This window comes from Aegilops tauschii, chromosome 5 (genome assembly GCF_002575655.3).
Source record: "Aegilops tauschii subsp. strangulata cultivar AL8/78 chromosome 5, Aet v6.0, whole genome shotgun sequence".
Classification (NCBI taxonomy): Eukaryota; Viridiplantae; Streptophyta; class Magnoliopsida; order Poales; family Poaceae; genus Aegilops; species Aegilops tauschii.
In genome coordinates this window covers 26,154,290-26,175,614 of record NC_053039.3, presented here as the reverse complement: position 1 = coordinate 26,175,614, position 21,325 = coordinate 26,154,290, and the positions used below count along the sequence as shown (strand labels likewise).

The following is a 21,325-nucleotide window of genomic DNA, read 5'->3' as shown; positions in this document are numbered from 1 at the left end:
AGCAAATTTCCCTCAAGTGGATGACCTAAGGTTTATCAATCCGTGGGAGGCGTAGGATGAAGATGGTCTCTCTCAAACAACCCTGCAACCAAATAACAAAGAGTCTCTTGTGTCCCCAACCCACCCAATACAATGGTAAATTGTATAGGTGCACTAGTTCGGCGAAGAGATGGTGATACAAGTGCAATATGGATGGTAGATATAGGTTTTTGTAATCTGAAAATATAAAAACAGCAAGGTAACTAATGATAAAAGTGAGCGTAAATGGTATTGCAATGCTAGGAAATAAGGCCTAGGGTTCATACTTTCACTAGTGCAAGTTCTCTCAACAATAATAACATAATTGGATCATATAACTATCCCTCAACATGCAATAAAGAGTCACTCAAAAGTCACTAATAGCGGAGAACAAACAAAGAGATTATGGTAGGGTACGAAACCACCTCACAGTTATTCTTTCCAATCAATCCGTTGGGCTATTTCTATAAGTGTCACAAACATCCCTAGAGTTTGTACTAGAATAACACCTTAAGACACAAATCAACCAAAACCCTAATGTCACCTAGATACTCCAATGTCACCTCAAGTATCCATGGGTATGATTATACGATATGCATCACACAATCTCAGATTCATCTATTCAACCAACACATAGAACCTCAAAGAGTGCCCCAAAGTTTCTATCGGAGAATCAAGACGAAAACATGTGCCAACCCCTATGCATAGGTTCATGGGCGGAACCCACAAGTTGATCACCAAAACATACATCAAGTGAATCACGCGATATCCCATTGTCACCACAGATACGCACGACAAGACATACATCAAGTGTTCTCAAATCATTAAAGACTCAATCCGATAAGATTACTTCAAAGGGAAAACTCAATCCATTACAAGAGAGTAGAGGGGGAGAAGCAACATAAGATCCAACTATAATAGCAAAGCTCGCGATACATCAAGATCGTGCCAAATCAAGAACACGAGAGAGAGAGATCAAACACATAGCTACTGGTACATACCCTCAGCCCCGAGGGTGAACTACTCCCTCCTCGTCATGGAGAGCGCCGGGATGATGAAGATGGACATTGGTGAGGGATCCCCCCTCCGGCAGGGTGCCGGAATAGGGTCCCGATTGACTTTTGGTGGCTACAGAGACTTGCGATGGCGGAACTCCCGATCTATTCTGTTCTTTGAAGTTTTTAGGGTATATGGGTATATATGGGAGGAAAAAGTACGTCGGTGGAGCTTCGTGGGGCCCACGAGGGTGGGGGCGCGCCCTAGGGGGGTGGGCGCGCCCCCCTACCTCGTGCCCACCTCGTGGCTTTCTTGACGTAGGGTTCAAGTCTCCTGGGTCATATTCGGTGAGAAAATCACGTTTCCGAAGGTTTCATTCCGTTTGGACTCCGTTTGATATTCCGTTTCTTCGAAACACTGAAATAGGCAAAAAACAGCAAATCTGGGCTGGGCCTCCGGTTAATAGGTTAGTCCCAAAATTAATATAAAAGTGGAAAATAAAGCCCAATATGGTCCAAAACAATAGATAATATAGCATGGAGCAATCAAAAATTATAGATACGTTGGAGACGTATCAGTTAGACGAGCGCATAACTGGTAGCAAGTGCCGTTGGATGATCCCCCCCCCCCCCCCCCCGACACGAGCTTGCTTCGGCCTCCTCCTCCGATCTTGCAACTACTGCCTCCCCAATCAACGCCAACCTACAGGCGACATCAACAAGGTGAGCCTCCTACCCTGCAGGCTCTAGCTTGACCTACAGGTTCCTCTCTACAATCCTCCTTCAGATGTTGTTGTGATTAAGAAGGTTAGTGTAGCTTTGTTAATGGATGGAACCCCCTTCCTTCTCCGTTCACCAATTGAATGCCTTGCTCCTGCCACTAGCTCCGAGCCTCATTCTATTGGTTAATTTTATGTATGATAGTGTTGATAAGACAGTAAGTTGTATGCAGATCTATAACAGTATATGATACTTTTGATTGTGTCTAGGTAATCTGGCCTTTTTAGTGCATATATCTAGCTCCGATAGGTTAATTTGTCAAGGCTACTACACGTGATTATATCCTAAATTAGCATGACTTATCTTATGTTGAATAGTAACATACTGCATATAGAGCTTGCTGCACCCCTACCCATATGTTTATTGATGGACAAAACTAATCCCTTTGTTTATCATAAAATTTAGTGATTCTATTGAACTAAAAAGAAATAGCTCAATTGGCTACCTGTACATGAATTAAAGCTTTCGGGACATTATTTTGCAGCAATGCATTTTATTGTATGAAAGACATGCATCCTTTAACTAAATTCATCTTTGTTTGATGTAGTTCTTTGTGATTTGAAAGCAACTGACGACTCAATATCAATCAGTGCATGGAGGGAACTCTTCTCCACCGCGTCGGCGACAGGAACAGGGAAAATCCAGTCCACGGTGCAACCAATGAACAAGGTAAACACGAGCAGTCGGTCGCTTATAAATTCCGTACTTCTGTAGTATCGATCTAGGGGTCATGTGAGTGAATCTTACTGTTCTTTGGGCCGTGTTTAAAAATGTTGCTCGGTTATCAGTAGTAGCTGCAGTTCTATTGTTGTGAGTCTCATGGTCCAGCAGAACGCTCTTTTCAGAGAGACTACTCTAGAACTATTAACTATGATTTAGTTGTGGTATTGATTTTTGTTTAGTACGAATACTCACCTAATGAATCTATTAAACGATCTAAATACCACATGTTCATAGATTAACTTGTGCCATCATTGTTTTTTTACTGATCGTGTCATTCTTATTTCTGAGCCTGGTCTGGCATATTCTCTTTCCAAATATATGTACATATCTAATCGTTTGGCGTCTCATTAACTGACGAGTTGGTCAGGCCAAAGGCTATGCTTAGTGCCACTCTTGGTAACGTTGGTCTGCCTGATGCAAAATACAAGCACTACAGGAACTACAACGGACGTGCGGATGCAATCGTCTTTTTCTGGCATTCCTGGCGCACTGTTTAATTGGTCACCTTGCCTCTCTTCCACTTAACATTGTTTAATTAGACTTCTCACTATGATTATCCAGGACTGCTTGGCCTCTTATTTTGGTTAGCCTAACTTTCAAGTTGGAAACACCAGAATTGACACTTGCGTGTGAGTGCGTACAGGTTGTCCTTGGGATTTTTTTTTTGTAGCAAACTCAATGGATTGTTGATATGGTTTCCTAGGCCATTATTCTTTGTACAATATGAAGCGATCTGCTCGTGTGTGTGACTTTGTCTGATTATTAGCCTTTAGATTTTCTGCTGGTTTATATCTTATAATTCGTGGTACCATTTGATTTTTTTATCAATTACTATGTCTCGGTTGTCGAACAAGACAGTAAGAGTCTAATAAAACTCTTGCACAACAAAGGTTGATGTCCTTTAGTTACCCAGGCCTTTGTTTTTGTGGTATAAAACCATCTGCTGTCAACTTTAGTACTATGGAAAATCATATAACTATTCTGAAATTTCCTATGACACAGGCCGAGACAAGCATAGTAAGGATCCCAATTAGAATGATGCTTGATCTCCTGTTAGAGCATCTTGGGCTTCACGAGGCCATCTGAGACCCGAGCTCAATGAGAACACGGTGAGTGTCATCGTTCTCTTTGACACTACTGTTCAAGACAACGACACCTGTCCACCACGTATGCAGATTACTGGTGTTCAGTCCTCCAACGAGGCGGTGCCAGAAGATTCGGCCGCTTTGGAGGCCATTAGGTACATGGAAAATGCCAGAAACATTGTAGCGAAGGATCTAAACTATGCCAGGCTTAGCAGAACGCAGAAAGACTTTTGGTTATCTGAGACTCGGGCTCAATGAGGCATTTGACATGATAAACAAGTGCCAAAGGTTACTTGTATGATGTGAGATACATGAGCTCTTACTTAGATCAGCTTCATAATGTGATAACACATGGCTTTCCTTTTTACCAGTGCCGTGGATAAATCAACAAACATGACCCTTATGAATACTGAAGGACGTTTATCATTGATGGACGTCATAGATCGCCTATTCTAACTCTGGCAAGTACCTGATCATATGTGGTGCCACCAGCTCCTGTGATGTACAGTGTAAACTATCGTGTGATCTCCCTCTTCTTTTGTGAGCACCTCCCCTTTGGCATGTCCATCCATCCTTTTGTACTCATATGAACATTGCATTCCTTAATTTACCCTGTATATGAACATTGCATCCTATATGAACATTGCATCCTCCGAATGTGTTGTACTATCGTTCTGGTGACCATGGAGATGTGGAGATGTGTTGTACTGTAGTTTTAGTGTCCATCGATGATGTCTTGCTCCGATTAGATGTGAATGTTTCTTCTTTCTTTTATTTTGTTACCCTGATTGAATACGTACGCTAAGCCTGGCTTTCTACTAACTTCACCATTACTTGCTTGGGCACATTGTTGGGACCGGCACCCTCGCGCCAAGGCGCGCTGCCGATCTAGTAGATAGTAATATACTCCATCAGCGAGCTGGGAACCTAGGGGTGCTGCGGTGTCTATGGAGTCGCAGAGGAAGAGCTAGTGCCGCCTTCTCCCCCCTTAGGCCAACTTCACCGCGCGACCCCATCATGTCTGGGTGCGTCCGTTTGAGGTAGAACGAACGAATAGCGCGGCCCCAAACGAACAAATGTCCAGATTTCGTCCGTTTTTGACCCATCCCCGACTCAAACTTGCGCCGAGTTTGGGGTGAAACGGACATCGCGCGGACGGGCTCGCCGCACGCCCTTGTCCTCCCGTGGCCCGCCTGCCGGGGACACTAGCAGTCCCTTCGCTTCCAACGCCTCCACCCCCTCTCCCCCCCACCCCGCCGGCGCCGCAGCTATTCTCCGGCTGCCTCCTCACTGTGCAGGCCACGACCGTCCATACCAAACCACGTCTCGACATGGCTGCCAACACGCCCGCGCTTTCGTCGTAGTTTTGGCCGTCGATCGGAGGAGGTTTGGCCGTCGCCGTCGTAGCCGGTGGCAGAGGGGATACGACCGCTGACGACGTACCACGGCGGCTGCGGCAGCTTCCGACGAGAGCTCCAGAGCGGCCAGTAGCCGGCCGCCAACCACCCCTGCTGCGTCGAGGTGATCATCGCGTCCTCTTTTCCACCACGACCGCAAGGTGTTCGACAGTTTGCCCACAAAGGTATGGACAATGGAGATGGGTTTTTCTTCCACTACTTCATTTGTTCATCGGACGATTCGTCGTCGGATGATGAAGATCTTGTGGTAGCTGCACTGGTCGTTCACGACCACATTCAACGACAGCTTCCTCGATACAGGGGGTCACTCCCTGGCCGTGCTCCCAACCTGAACCGCAACAGGGAGAGAGGTCACGCCCTGCTCTATGCCGATTACTTTGCCAACACCCCGCTCTTCAAGCCGGATAAATTCCGTCGCCGTTTTCGAATGGCAAGGCATGTGTTCAATCGTATCCGAGAGGGAGTGGTTGCTCATGACCCATACTTTGAGTGTAAGACGGATGCCCTTGGCAAGCTTGGATTCTCCTCTTACCAGAAATGCACCGCGGCCATCCGCATGCTTGCATATGGAATTCCAGGCGATCAGGTAGATGAGTATGTGCGTATGAGTGAGACAACATGTCTGATGTCAATGTACAAGTTCTGCCAGGCTGTGATCGAGGTGTTTGGCCCGGAGTACTTGAGGCAGCCAACTGCCGCTGATACAGAGAGATTGTTGGCGACCAACGCAGCTAGAGGCTTTCCAGGCATGCTTGGCAGTATAGATTGTATGCACTGAGAGTGGAAGAACTGTCCATTTGCTTGGCAGGGCCAGTATAAGGGGCATGTCAAAGCGTGCACTGTCATATTAGAAGCGGTGGCTTCGCAGGATCTTTGGATATGGCACTGTACATACGTGTTAAAAATCAAGTTAGCCCCCCCCCCCCCCCCCCCCCCCCGGCAGTACCGATCAGTATTGACGTAGGTCACCTGTATTCATCCTTTGTAAGCCGCCGCACGGGATGAGTTGATCGGTTGTAAATCCCCAGCGTTTATAACCTTCCCCGATATAGTGAAGATTTGTTGGGTAGCGCCCGTGGTTTTTTCTCCTTTGTGTTGGAGGGGCTTTTCATGTTAAATCTCATGTAACTTGCTTGTTTTCGTTCTCCGTCACGTTGATTTGCCCGTCGTATTTTAACAGGCCGGGCGCTCATCCTCGGCGCGCAGCGGCAAACTTTGAGTTTTTCTTGCACGACTGGCGTTAACGGCCCACCGCCGCCGACCTTCTTCCCGTTGTCGGACGAGAACACGGAGGCGAACGTAGAGAACAAGCTCTCTTCACCTCCTTCCCGGCAGCACCATGTCTTGTCGTTGACCCCTAGAACCGCACCCCGCTAGTGCTACGCGTCCGTCCTTCCAACTATCTCCGGAGACGTGCCACGGAACTACCTGTCCTCCTCCCGCCACGCCCCGAGTATCAGACGCACGCCCAGGCGCTCGTACCACCTCGCGCTCCGGAACGGCACGTTCGTGCTGGCCGACCGGACATGGACATGCGGCTGCATCGCGCCGACTGACCCCAACCCAACCGGTGTAGCCATGGTGAAAATGCCTCTGCCACGGGTGATTGGCGGCATGCTGCTGCTCCCAACATGCTGGGACGTGCTTGTCGTTAACGATGGCGCGGCGGCGGGGACGTCTAGGATGTTTGTGGCCGCGCTCCCCCCTTGGGTGAAGCCGCGACCGGCGACGCGCGATCTATCGGATGGGACGCGCTCTCGAGTCTACAGAGGACGCGAGAAGCGAGTGAGCGGGCAGAGCTACGCGACGGCTCAGAGCACGTGGCGAGCGGACCGAGCATGTTAAGTTACGTGCACTGCATTCCCTAAGAAATCTGTTAATCCTAATAACTGTAAAAGCAGTTGAGATGGGAGTAACAATGCCCTTCGTGTAAACAAACATAGCAAAATCTAGCTCTACCGGCATCATGTCCCTTCTAATCGTCCAGATGCGGTGGTACCTGGATATATAGCAAGCCCAAGCGCTAGCTTCTTCCCGCATGTTCTGGTACTGGACCAAGTTCAAACAGACCTCCTCCTTCTTCTTCTTCCTCGCCTCCGACTAGAACTCGTGCGCCATTTTCATGCCCATGTAGCTGGGACGAGAGTTCACGGGCCCAGCCGCACGCACCATGACGTGCTGCTTCCGCAGCTTAACCCATTTGCCGTGTGGCGTCTTTTTGGGCAGCACCAACGGCGGCCCGGCGACGAAGAAGAAGGACGGAAGCGTTGATGGGTGCTTGGAGATAAGGTGCTCCTCGATCTCCTCTGGTGGAGTTAATTGCATAAAACCACCACATTTCGGGCTTTTTCTGCAGAAAACCATCTGGTTCTTAATCATTTGTAAAAATCATCACGCATTGAGTAAACTTTTTGCAAAAATCACTGATTAGGTGATTTAGCCCGTTTAATCACTTTCTAACAAGTGGGGCCGGAATGTAAGGAGCTGATTTGGCAACATATTAACACACATACCCCTACATCTAAAAGAAAAACGCAATTAGGCCCTCCCGTTGTGGATAACCTCGAGCAGTCCAAATACCCCAAAGCCCTTGACCGCCGGCGCGCTGCTGTCCGGCCGGCCGCTCCTCCGCTGTCGGATACACCCCTCCCATCGCCGGAGACCACTGCCAGCGTTGCCGTGCCCGTCTTCTTACTCGTGCAACGAAGAAGTGGCGGGAGGAGCGCCTCCATACTCGCGGCCGCGGGGCGTTCTCCGGCAGCATGCCTCTCCACCAACGCTTCCTCTGGGTCGCGAGCTCTTCACCAAAGCCATCCAGGGCCGCCGAGCTCTTGACCGAACCTGCTATGGCCGCCAAGCTCTTCATCGAAGCCGTCAGGACGTCGGAGCTGAGCGAGGGGCTAGACATGCAGGTGGCGGATCCGACGCACGCTCGCTCCGTCGTGGCCCTGCCATCTGCCGAAAGCAGCGCGAATGCTGCTGCCGCTCGCGGCCTTGAAGGCAGGCGGCGCGCCCAGGCCCTGTCGTGGCCGCGCCTCAGCCATCTGTCGGGGACGCCCAGGAGCGTGCTGCTGGCTCCAAGGTAGCAGAGGAGAGGTGGGCCACCACCCTGCCGCCTCCTCTTCGTGGACCCAGGAGCTCACCGCCGCCGCAGACCTAGCTCCGATGGCCGCCTGACGCTGTGGCGCGCGCTAGAGCCTAGAGGACCAGGTGGCGCGGCTCGAGAGCATGCGGAGGCTCGTGGCAACAGGGCGCCGCTGGCCCTCGCGGTCGCGAAGACGACCGGCGCGTGCGGGGACATCTCCTGCACCGTCACACGACTCGCCGGCCGGTGTGCCCACCTGTTGCTACACGAGAGGAAGGAGATGGGGGAAGGGGAGGGGCTTGATTGCTTTTCTTTTTAAGATCGAGGGAGGTATATGTCAATTTGTTGCCAAATCAGTTCATTACATTCCGGCCCCACTTGTCATAAAGTGATTAAACGGGCTAAGTCATCTGATCAGTGCCTTTTGCAAAAAAGTTTACTGAATGTGCAGTGATTTTTGCAAATGATTAGGGACCAGGTGATTTTCTGCAGAAGAAGCCCGGAATGTGGTGGTTTTATGCAATTAACTCCCTCTGGTGACAACGTGTGGATGCTCCGCTCCGCATTCACCGACTCGCGCTCCTGCTGCCCCCGGCGGAGGTAGCATATATACGCACCCCTTCGTCGGTGGTCAGGTCAAGATCCATGGCAGCTACACTAGTACGCCCCCTACTTGACTAGAGCTAAAAGGGGAGAGATGAATATAGTTCCACTTCTTGACTGCTAGCTTGAATGTCCATGAACGGTGGTGCCCGGCTCCGGCACGGCAAAATCTCCTTTTATAGATAACCCGCGGCTGCAAAGGGTTTTCCCAGCCATAGCTAAAACCCGACGCCGTACCGTCGGGTCAGGGTTTATGTGATCTTCTCCGGCCGGAGAAAAGAGATTCCCTGACGTAACCAGCTCGACTGACGACTAGCTAAAACCCGATCCAGCCAGTTGATCGGCGGCGAGCAATGCTACATCCACGTAATGGTTTACATAAGGTTACGAATTGATCTGACATGGGACTATTTGATTGGATTAAAGGAGAGGATTAGGCCCACCCCACCTGAAAATCAGGGGGGCATGTATAGATTAGATGAAAGTCTACGTAACAGCTACGTAGCCTTTCGTAGGTTTAGGATTTTCGATCGGCGGCCGGTGAGCGCTCGGCTCCATGCATGTACTAACTTTCATTCCCTTCATCTTTTCTGCCGGGGAGGAGCGACATAGGCCAGCGAGCGCGAGTAACTAGATTGAAATAGTACAAGAACAAAGAAAAAATGACCAAAAATTGCCATGGCAGATAGATATTTAAATTTGCCATGGTATTTTAAGTTAAAATATCATGCTTTATAAAAATAAATTTTCCATGTATGTAAAAATTAAAAAATAACACAAATTATGAACAAAAAATATAAATGGTAGACGTTTATTGAAATTTGCCATGGCATTTTAAATAAAAATGTCATGCTTTGTGTAAGAAAGTTGCCATGTATGTGAAATTGCACAAATTACGACTAAAATTGCCATGGCAGATGTACATTAAAATTTGCCATGGTATGTTAATTAAAATCACCATGCTTTATATAAGAAATTTCCCATATATGTAAAAATATAATTTTGTACATCACACATGGGAAAAAAATGCTGGCTGAAATTTAAAATTGTCATGTTATATAAAATATGAAATTTGATGGCAAATTTTTTAATACCCATATGACAAAATGTTTTCCGCGTATGGTAAGTTCGATAAAACCGATGGCAAATTCATAATGTCTGCATTTTTCCATGTGAACATGGAAACACGTGATGGTTTAGACGTCACATCTATAAAATGTTGCAAAATGCAGAAAAGATGATATGTGTTAATGATCTTTTGTCATTGCAAATTTAGAGATGTCTGAAAACATGGCAATTAAGACATGGTACTCTAGTTAAACTTTCCATGGTAAATCTATAAAGAAAATTGTTATTCATGTAAAAAATAATTTGGCCATGATATGACAAAAATAATTTTGCCATTGTACATATAGTAAAAATTTCCCATGTTTCAGTTATCGTTTTGTCATCGAAATTTTAGACATGGTACTTGAGTTAAACTTTCCATGTAAAATCTAAAAGGGAAAAAAATCATTTATATCTTGACTTAAACTTTCCATGTACTTGAGGTTTTCGTTTTTTTGTATTCTTTTACTCAAAACATTTTATCTCTTGAATCATGCGTTCAAATTTTGAACCATTTTCACCTTTAGATTTCTCACGTCGATATATTAGAAATTAGATCCCATGTTAATATGTTTTAAAGAACCTTTTTGACAAAAAAACTAGGAAAAAAACAAATGCAAAAAAATCTGATGAAAAAGAAAAAAACACAAAGCCTTTAAGCACGTTTGTGGTGCTTCTTGTAGCAAATATGTGCTTCCTTTGGAAGCATACTTTTCTTCCAAGAAGCACAATTGTGCTTCTCGCGGAAGCAAATCTGTGCCTTCATGAGAAGCAAATTTGTTCATCTTGTGGAAGCCCACCATTTTTCCTTTCCAAGAAGCACAACTGTGTTTCTCATAGAAGCAAACATGTGCCTCCATGAGAAAGCATGTGTGCTTCTCGTGAAAGCACATTTTTTTGAGAAGCATAACATTGTTTCTCGTGAAAGTAGATCTGTGCATCTCGCGGAAACATATCTTTGACCCCACGAGAAGCAAATATGTGCTTCTCATGGAAGCACTTTTTTTTCTCTCCGAGAAGTATAGTTCTGCTTCTCGCGAAAGCATATTTGTACTTTTCACGAAAGCACAAAAAAATTCTGCGGAAACAAAATTGTGTAATTTTTTCTCCAAATCCTTGGGAAAACCATGCGAAAAATAAAAATCTGAATAAACAAAAAAAAACATCTAAAAACCCAAAAACGCCTGCAGAATTATTTAAAAAAATGAAATCCAGATGGAGCGCCCAACATGCGCCATGTGGCGATGACTGGAAGCATCGCTTGGCATGCTCCTAGGCTATCAAAAGTGACCCCTTCAGTTAGTTGCTCTTTTTTTTAGTGATTAAGTTTTTTTAATCTAAACACGCTTGCTTTATTCAATCAATGTTCATAGGAATACAATCGATGTCTAGCGGGTTTATAAGGCACAAATAGAGCCCGGCCCCAGACCAAAAGCATGTTTAGCTAGGCTGTGTGCCTCTGCATTTGAATCTCGTCCTTCAAATATGAAGGAGCACTGCTGAAAATATGTAGCTGTCTCATTGATCTCCCTAACTATCGGTGCATACATTCCTCCCGTTTGGTCCTGAATATCTCGAACTACAGCTTGGCAGTCAGATGCAATCACCACTCTAGTCAACTGGAGATCTGCTGCCAGCGCTAGGGCTTCACGGCATGCCAACCCCTCCAGAGTGGCGGGATCGATCATCCCGCTATACTTCATGCATGAGGCTCCCAAAAACATGCCCTCTGAGTTTGTGCAAACAGCACCAAAAGATCCTTCATTTAAATCTCTACAAGTAACTGCACCGTCCACACCTTATTGGGCCGGCGATCTAGTGAAAGTGCTAGAGGCGAGACGGTGTTCTATCTCGCACTAGGCGAGATATAGCTCAGGCGGGTCGATGCCTGAGGAAGATGGTTTTTCGCTTTAGCCTGCAGCAAGTGTCCGGCCTGTGAGCGAGAGCCCAAAGCCAGCCCAAACGCAAGGGGCTGGACGCCGGCCGCCGCGAGCTCTGCTTTCTTCCCCGCCGCCGGCTGCCACAGCACGAGGGCAAAGGCGGCTTCTTCGAATCTCCCGCGGCCACACCGGATGCTGCCCGAACGCAGTCCGCCGCGCTGTTCCTGCCGGACTGGCCGTGTGGGGAACGGCGCCCATCTCCGGCGACGGCGCCATGTACAACCATGTTGCTGTTGCAGGTGAGCTCTTGAGGAACTGGAGCTTGCATCTCTGCTACAGGTGCGCTTCGATTTGATTGAATTTCCCCCTCTTTCTCTCAGATTTCGAGTTCCTTATTCGATCATTTTACAGACGCAACTGGAACTGTATCTTCATTCCAGATAGGGGAATAATATAACTGCAACTGTTCCAGGCTCCATTTCACAGAGTGGTGAAATTGCCCTTGTATTCAACTTCAGCGGTAAATTATTTACGACTTACTGTAAGTTGTTTGCAAGTGAAAATTTTAGCTAGTGATCACATATGTGGCCGTCGTTATCACATCTTTGGCTACTGATCACATCTCACTAGTGAACAAAATCGTGGTTGGCCATCGCTATCGTGTGTTAAGGTGGTAGGTAGTACACATTTCAGGCCACCAAAAAGTATATAAATATATGCCATGGATACCCCAAATTTGACATGTTAGTATGTTGCCGTCTGCTACAATATTCATTTATGTCTATGAGCGCCGACCTGTTAATTAGCCTGACGGCCGCTCCCATGTCCCGACCGCATCATCATCAGCATAGTACAAACAACAGCCTGAGGAATAAGAAAGTCTTGGCCACCCAAGAAACAAACCAATCACCTTGGAAGTAACACCCACCCGGTTGCTCGCTTCTTCAAACTTGAAAAATCGCCTGGCCTCCGAGCAAGAACACAAGAACAACACGGTCGGTTTCCTTGGCACACCAGGTCAGCAACCCACACACATTTCTTTTCCGGTTCCGGCCTTCCGGGTCCTCTCTATCATTTAAAATTCTCGCCCAAACGAGAAATAACATACTGCTAAACAATGGCATGCCGTCTCTTAATTAGTTGCTTTGTTTTTTTGTGTGGGAGTAATAAGTTGCTTTCTTTGGCATGCCATTGTTTAGAAGTAATTCAATACTGCAATCTTATCCTATTGGATTTGCCAAACGTGCACGGTCTTCTTCGTACTAAATACAGGATATATTGCTGCTGCGAGGAATAGACAAGGTCAAGTAGATCTAGTATATATATGTAGTATGACAATGCTAACAACCACCCCTCACCTCTTCCCCCCAACAACTCCAGCTCTATATCTCTATCTCTCTAGCCAATAATTGATTGTTCGGTTTGTTGGTGTTATCCTTTTCTGTTCCTCTTCCCCTGTTTCTCTATAGCTTTCAGATGGGGGGCACCTTTACGGCAGCGGCAGCTGCACTGGTTCTAGTCATGGCTGGCCTCTTGGGTGCTGCAACTGCCAATGTAAGATTCCAGCAAGAACTGTGATGAAATTAATCTACCCCTCATCAGGTCACCATGATATCTGCTAAAATTGAGCTTTGGGTTCGATTTGAATTCAGATAGGCGACAAGTGCTCGACGAGTGCGGACTGCGGCGCGGGGCAGTGGTGCTTCGACTGCGAGCCGGAGCTCGCCGGCTCCCACTGCGTCCGCTCCGCCGCCACCAACCCCTTCCAACTTGTTGTAAGAGCTTGCTTAATTCTTCCAGTTGTTTGTCTCTTCTTCTTTTTTTTCCTGTGTCAGAGAAGGAACAAGAACAAATTTTGAGTTCCTGTATTCCTCTTTCCACAAATTCTTGATTGACCAGATCTGTTTCTGAAACAAACAGAATGCGGTTAATGAGATGGGCAGATTGTAGTTCACCTGACAGCAAAGATTCTCTTGTTCAGTCCATTCTGACAAAACGAGGGATTTTATTAGGATACTTCCATAATTATATTTATTATGTAACCCTGACAGCTGTATATTGGCATCACATTCTCAACATGCATAGAGATCTCAGTAAGATATGACAGGGCTTTATGGCCTAATTTTCTCTCAAAATCCAGTAAGTGTAATACTACTCCGTCCCATAATCTAAGACGTTTTTTTGACACTACATTATGGGACGGAGGGAGTACTTCTCAAAATACCCAGTTAGGATTATAGGACTTGTTTAGACTCAGTACCCAAGAAAATCATGATGAAAATAGCTTCTCTTCATAGTCCTAATGTTTTAACCTGAATTTGCTTTGCTTCTGGTTTGTTCTTCAGAATAACTCGTTGCCATTCAACAAGTATGCCTATCTCACGACACACAATTCATTCGCGATTGTTGGGGAACCGTCGCACACCGGAATTCCACGCATCACCTTCGACAACCAGGAGGATACAGTCACCGATCAGTTGAATGTAGCTTCTGCGTCATCTGATAAGATTCTTCTGTTGTTCTACATATCCTACCTTACGAGCATTAATTCTCTTCACAATCCCAATGTTCTACAGAATGGTGTCCGCGCGCTAATGCTTGACACATATGACTTCAAAGGAGATGTATGGTTGTGCCATTCCAGTGGAGGCAAATGCAACGATTTTACTGCATTTGTGAGTACATACTACTGAATATGCCTGCCTCCCTCATCTCCATATAGAGTTCCAGAATGGTGTCTGTAAATTATTACTTGATTGTAGGAACCAGCACTGGACACATTCAAGGAAATTGAGGCATTTCTTTCTGCCAACCCATCTGAAATCGTTACGTTGATCCTGGAAGACTATGTTAACGCGCCAAATGGCCTGACGAACGTGTTCAATGCCTCTGGTTTGCAAAAGTACTGGTTTCCGGTTTCGAAAATGCCGCAGAATGGTCAGGACTGGCCTCTTGTCAGTGATATGGTCACAAGCAACCAGCGTCTCCTTGTGTTCACCTCTGCCAGATCGAAGCAAGTCACAGAAGGAATCGCATACCAGTGGAATTTCATGGTTGAGAACAATTGTGAGACACTACTTCTTTCGCACGAAACATTATGCTGCAGTTCCTCACTATCTCAAGTATCGTTGCTCTGAAATTGATCGATTTCACTGTGTTGAAGATGGTGACGATGGAATGGATGCTGGCGAATGCTCGAACCGTGCAGAGTCCGCGCCGCTCAACGACAAGACCAAGTCACTGGTCCTCATGAACTACTTTCCGTCTGTCCCTGTGAAGCTGACTGCATGTTTGCAGCACAACAAGGGCCTCACTGACATGGCTAGTACATGCTACAGCGCAGCCGGAAATCGATGGGCTAATTTCATCGCAGTTGACTACTACAAGGTATATTAGTTATATGTATATATAAATCTTTAGGGTCAAATACTTGTGTGTTCCACGAGATGACAACTGTGGATATTAATCTCAAAAAAAATAACATGAAGACTTCTAAAACAGTAAAACCTATGAACTATGTTGTTACGCAAATTCAGTGATGTTTGCGCATATTTTGTGAAATGAACTAAATTCAGAGAAGCGAGGGAGGGGGCGCGTTCCAAGCCACCGATCTGCTCAACGGCATGCTCCTGTGTGGATGCCAGGACGTCAAGGCTTGCCAGGTGAGTGTTAAAGATATAATTGCTTCCGCCTTTATTGTGCATATATGCCTCTTGTTGTCTTTGTTATGTGAATCATGACATGACCTTTTTTTGTGGTGTTGCCTTTTGTAGCAAGGATCGAGTGTAGTATGCTCTGCCTGAATCTGGGAAAACTAGGACATGTAGCAACTGCACATACATAGAACAAGGTATGTATGGCACCAGGATAGGACTTCTACGTTCTCTAGTTTTTGCGGGAACTTCTTAGGTGGTTTTGGCTGACGTTAACCTTTATGAAATTGCTGCAGCGGAGAACTGGAGATGCATGGCCTGATGATTTAGTCTCAAGACGAGACAAGACATACTCTTTTTTTGGGGGGCTAGAAGAAAGACATACTTAGGATCCAGATTTCCCAAATCCGAAAGTTGAAAATGACGGGTTTCGGCAATGGAAAAAAGGTGAAGATGTTGGATAGTGCATTACAACAGTGAACATGATTCATCGATATGCTGTACTCTCGGTCTCGGAGACATTGTAGTTCTGCCTGGTTGAATGTTTGACATAGATGGATTACACATCAAGATATATTGCTATAAATGAATTATTAATGGTTTATTATTATGGCTATTTTTTAATCTATTTTTTGTCATACATTTACTGTGTTTTGCAAATTTGCTCACATTATTGGCTAATGCATGTGCATTGCATGGGAGGGACGGCAAGTCATGTTTGTTTGCTCCACGGTAGCAAGTCAGTTTGTAAAACTAAGCATAGTACTGTGGGCATTGGTCAAAATAATACTCCCTCCTTTCCAAACTATAAGAGTTTTTGGATATTTCAATATGGACTGCATACATACAGACTAAAATGAGTAAACAAACATACTAAAACATGTCTATATACATGTAATTCAGAGAAAAGTTTGAACATCTTATATTTCAGAACGGAGGGAGTAACATCGAAGCAATTTGTAAGAAAAGAAAATCTCAAACAACCTGTCTCTTCAGATATTAATTCTGTGCAGTTGAAACATATGTCGGTGCATTGACTATGTCGTCGCTTAACTGCAGGTCTTTTCAAAAACAAAAAGGCAGTAGGATGATTAGTTAATCAAATTAAGTCTTGATGCTCACTCACAGCAAAAATATAAGTGAAATAGTCCTGTGAAAGGAAAGCAAATGAATCGGATACATGTAGGTATCTTGATTAGACGAGACACGGCAAAGATCCCCTTCCTTGTTTGCTTGATCTATCTGCTATCTTTTGTACTGACAGTTAAACGACGGATTAGTTAAAACTATGACCCAAAGCAAAGTTTACCTTCATTTTTTGTTTTCTTTCGTTTTTATTCTGTCTTTTCTTCGGTTTTCTTCCCATTTTTGTTTCTTTCTCCTACTCGATTTTCTTTGTTTCTTACTTTCTTTTCTTCGGTTTTTTAATACATGTCTACATTTTGTATATGCATATACACTGGGACTATTTTTTATATATGATTAATAATTTTTAAATACAATATAACCATTTTTTCAAATAGATGATTTTATGTCTATTTTTATCATACACATTGTGCATTTTCGTATACATCTACCACATCTTTATAAACATTTACATTTTAAATACATGACTAATATTTTTTAAATAAATTTTCTGAATATTTATTAAATAAATGTTTGTGTTATATATTTTAAATTGTATAAATATTTTTTAAGTGTCACAAACATTTTATTTGTAATGTATGAACACTTTCAAAATTTAATATATTTTTTGAATGGTAAGAAACATTTCTTTTCAATTACAAGAACAGTTTCTTTTATAACATTTTTTAAAATTATACGTACATTTGTTTGAAGGGCGTGAACATTTTTTGAATTGTCACATACTTTTTTGTTAATCATAATTTTATTAAAGTTGCACGAACATATTTTTAGCATTTCAGAAAATATTAACATGGCGTAAATATTTTTATTTTTATTTATTTATAAATATAAATAACTTTATAAAAGAAAAAGGACAAAATCAAGACAAACGAGCCATCTAAGTGAAGAGAACGATGCAACTACATTTATTGGGCGATGTAGGCGACCTCGAGTTACAGGTCACAATAAACGATGATACAGATGGGCGCCCTCTCGCTTATAGTGAGACCATGGCAACACTCTGGATAAAACATTAGAAAAATATTAACCAAACATTTGGAAAAACTTAAATGTGTAAACAGAAATTTTTTATCACGTATACAAAAAATGCAATGCGTATGAAGTTTTTTAGTTGTGTATTAAAAAATGTTAATCAAACATTTGAAAAAAAAAGTTGAACAAAGATTTAAAAAATGTTAATTAAGTATTTGAAAAATATTAATCAATCATATGAAAAATGTTAAATGTGTATATATATAAATGTGGAACGTGTACTAAAATATAATGAAAATATTGATCATATACATAAAAATGTTACTCAATATTTTTTAAAAATGTTAATCTTGATTTTGGAAAAATGTTTAAATTAAACATGTGAAAATGTCAAATGCGTATAATTTTATTTACCATGTATTAAAAAATGATGAAAACATTGATCATGTATATGAAAATATTAATCAAACATTTGAAAAAATGTTGAACAAATATTTCAAAATGTTAATTAATCATTTGAAAAATTCTAAATGTCTATATAAAATATGTTGACCATGTGTTACAAAAATTCTAAATATTTTGTGTGTGTAGTAATTAATGATGCAAAGGCCAGGATCCAACTTTTTTTTTTAAGATTACATAAAAAATTCTAGGACAAATGTAACTACGAGAGATCTTTTTTTTCATTGCTAAATAAATTAACCGCATCGGAACCCCATTGTAGTACTGGTTCATGAAATTATCCCACTACAATAATTATCACAAGAGCTTTACATACACACAAAACAAGACGGCTGATTCCTTGATTTGTCATCGAAACACATGAATTAAAACTTTGCACGTGCTATGCACGTACCAGCTTACTAGTACAAAAAATGTTGACCAGGCATTCAAAAATTGTTACCTTGTATTTAAAAATGTTAAACATGTAATAGAAAATTGTATTAGATATATACCAAAAGTGTGTATAGAAAAACAATGAAAACCCAAGGCGAAACAAAAGGAAAACAGACGAAAAATGAGAAAGAAACAAACAATGCCGAAGAAAAATAAAGAGAAAGGAAAGAAAAGAGAAAAGTTATTAAAACCTGAGAAAGAAACAAAGAAAACTGAAGAAAACAATGAAAAAGAAAGAAAATAAAAAACTCAGTAAAAACAGAGAAAGAGAAGAAAAAAACCCGGTGAAACAAGAAAAGAAAAAAAATTAAAAAAGAAACAAAAAGCATGTGGAAATCCGAGCCTTCTCCTTTAGTTGTTCCAGTCCTAGTAGTATAATATGAATCTCATTCCGTCCCTTTTTCTCTACTCTATTCTTTTAAGTGCGCTAATGAGTAGGCCCGTCACTGTAGACGCGAGACAAGCTATAAGCGAGACATAGCTCTCGCGTATACAAATGGGCCCGGAGCTCGGGACCTCCTAATCCCGGACCCCGTGCGATGGAAAACGAGGTAACGCACACCCCATCGCTCGGAACTTGGGCAGCCTTGGTGCAGGGCAGGGCTATCCTTTTTTTCATATATTTTTTTGTTTTTTACTACTTGGAAAAAGTTTGAGATTCCAAAAAAAATCTGTTAAATTTCTAAAAATGTTCCCAAATGCAAACAACTAATTATTTAATGAAGAAATGAGTTTTTTTTGAATTTTATGGACATTTTTGTATTTTCATGCACCAAATTTGAATTTTTATGGTCATTTTTTGAAATTGATGAATACATTTTGAATTGAATAAAAAACTTTTTTTATGAAAAGTTTCCGAAATGGACGAACATGTTTTTTGAGTTTGATGAATATTTTTTGAACATGATGAACTTTTTTGGATTTCATAAACATTTTTGAATATGATGACCACTTTTTGAATTCGAAGAAAATATTTGAATTTATGAAAATTTTGAATTTGGTATACCACTATCGACCTACGCCGGGCAATAGGATTTCCGCAGGAGCTCCTATTCCCCTTGTTGCGCGGGGGAAATCGAGCAATCGCGCACCACCGCTCCCCCGTGCGACTGGTTTTTTACCGGCCGAACTGTGGAACGGGGCATCCCATTTTTTTTCAACTTTGAAAAATATTCATGAATACCACATTTGATAAATGTTCCATAATTCAAAACATGTTTACAAATTTGAAACAATGTTCCTGATTTTTAAAAAATATTAATTATTTCAGAAAATAATCACGAATTGAAAGTAAAGCTCATGAATGTGGAAAATGATCCTGAATTAAAACAATTCTTCATGTATTTCAAAAAAATTTCTTGAATTTGAAAAAATGTTCCTCCATTTAAAAAAAAAAGATTTTTAAATTTGATCCTTATTTCAAAAATATTCACGGGAAGAGGGGGGGGGGGGGGCATTGGCCCCGGGCTTGGATCAAGTTGTGAAGGATTTCTCTTTGGGCGAGATTAAATTTGATTCTTTTAACAACCAACGACACTCGTACGACAGTTAGTTCATACCCATTCACAAAAATTCATGGCTCCGCCCCTGATTGCGGCCATGGCCAACTAGCCCGACTGGTGTCGTCCTGGTCAGTGGCGGCGCCACGGTAGGGGCGACTACGGTTGGCCACCCCGGCTAGCCGAAATCCCGTATACGCAAAAATACGATTCGTTTGTACATGGGTTGATACATGTGTGCATTTACACTGCACTGCACGGTCACACCCTAGCCCAATTGCAGCCCGTAGCTTCAATAGTTAGCCCCCGGAAATCCCCGCATCGAGCCAGCCAGCCAGCGCCGAAGCACACCCAGTTGTGACGTTCATGTTAGATTTTGTGATTTTTGGTGGTTAGAGTATCTACAGTTGGACTTGGCAAATTTAGTCCCTCAAACGCCCGCGGACGCGCCCGGGCGCGTCCGCGGGCACTGACCGGGTACGCCTCATATTTCCTTCTCTACATACAGCTACATACTACATTTTTACTATTCAAATTTCGTCGTTGGCGGCGATGGCCAGAGCCGGAGCTGCCTGCACCGCCTTCATCTGTTGCCGACGGCGACACCTGGCCTCCGCAGCCGACTCCAAGCGGATGGAGTTCAGGATGGCGTGCTGCTTCGGCCACACGCCCACGTCCTCCATCATCGGCGCCGCCTTCTCCCCCACATCCAGCAGCGACGCCTCCTCTTCCTCCGCCGGCTCCTGCTCCTCCTCCACCGGCTCCTTCTCCTCCTCCTCTTTGTCACCCCCCCCCCCCCCCCGACACCTCCTCCTCAACCTCCTCGTAATCCTCCTTCGGTTTCAGAGGTAGCCTCGCTTCCCTACGGATCCGGACCTGCTCAAGGAGGAAGAGACGGTGCTGGATCGTGTAGTAGCGGCGGCGTGGGGGCATGGCTAACGGGCTCGTGTGGCGGCGGAGGGAGGGAAGCGGCGGATGTGCTAGGGCTGGGGCGCCAGCCGGCTTAAATAGCCGGCTACGGCCTCGGGCGGTGAGCCGGAGCGGCGCCACGTGGCGGTCACACCGGGGCGACAGTCGAGGCGCCCGTCGGACCGCCGGGTTTTCCGATGAGTCTGTGTGGGGCCACGCCGTCAGACCGACGTGGCGGGCGTGCCCGGGCACGCCCGGGCGCCCCATATCCACCCTATATTTAGGCTGGATATTGGGGATGCCACTCAGCCCGGGCGTTTGAGGGGGCCGTCAGGGTCAAAAAAATCGTGACCAGACAGTGACCGGGCGGTCCGCCCGGGCATATGAGGCTGGTTTGAGAGGTTCGGTTGTAGAGAACTGTTCTGAATCATTAGTTATGTAAATTTTTGATTGCATCTAGCTTCATATTTGAGTATTATGAGATTTTGTTCATCGGACATGCATTTGTCAATAAAAAAAATTATACCTCTAATGTTTTGCCCTGGCTAAGTTCAC

The 21,325-nt window shown here is 44.2% G+C and overlaps 1 protein-coding gene across 3 annotated transcripts; it reads left to right on the top strand.

Moving 5' to 3' along the window:
* Window positions 1–11,623: 11,623 nt before the first annotated feature.
* Window positions 11,624–15,957, top strand: LOC109753395 (PI-PLC X domain-containing protein At5g67130). Of its 3 annotated transcripts, none has more exons than XM_020312303.4 (10): window positions 11,624–12,033; window positions 12,106–13,248; window positions 13,347–13,469; window positions 14,040–14,177; window positions 14,271–14,369; window positions 14,457–14,760; window positions 14,858–15,081; window positions 15,270–15,356; window positions 15,468–15,544; window positions 15,644–15,957. In XM_020312303.4, exons 2-9 carry the CDS (start codon window positions 13,171–13,173, stop codon window positions 15,495–15,497), a joined length of 1,083 nt encoding a protein of 360 aa, XP_020167892.1. In that variant the 5' UTR covers window positions 11,624–12,033; window positions 12,106–13,170; the 3' UTR covers window positions 15,498–15,544; window positions 15,644–15,957. The 3 variants fall into 3 exon arrangements, with proteins under 3 accessions (XP_020167892.1, XP_073355772.1, XP_073355771.1); XM_073499671.1 differs by having other exon boundaries at window positions 11,707–11,993; window positions 12,075–13,248; XM_073499670.1 differs by having other exon boundaries at window positions 11,740–11,993.
* The last annotated feature ends 5,368 nt before the right edge of the window (window positions 15,958–21,325 follow it).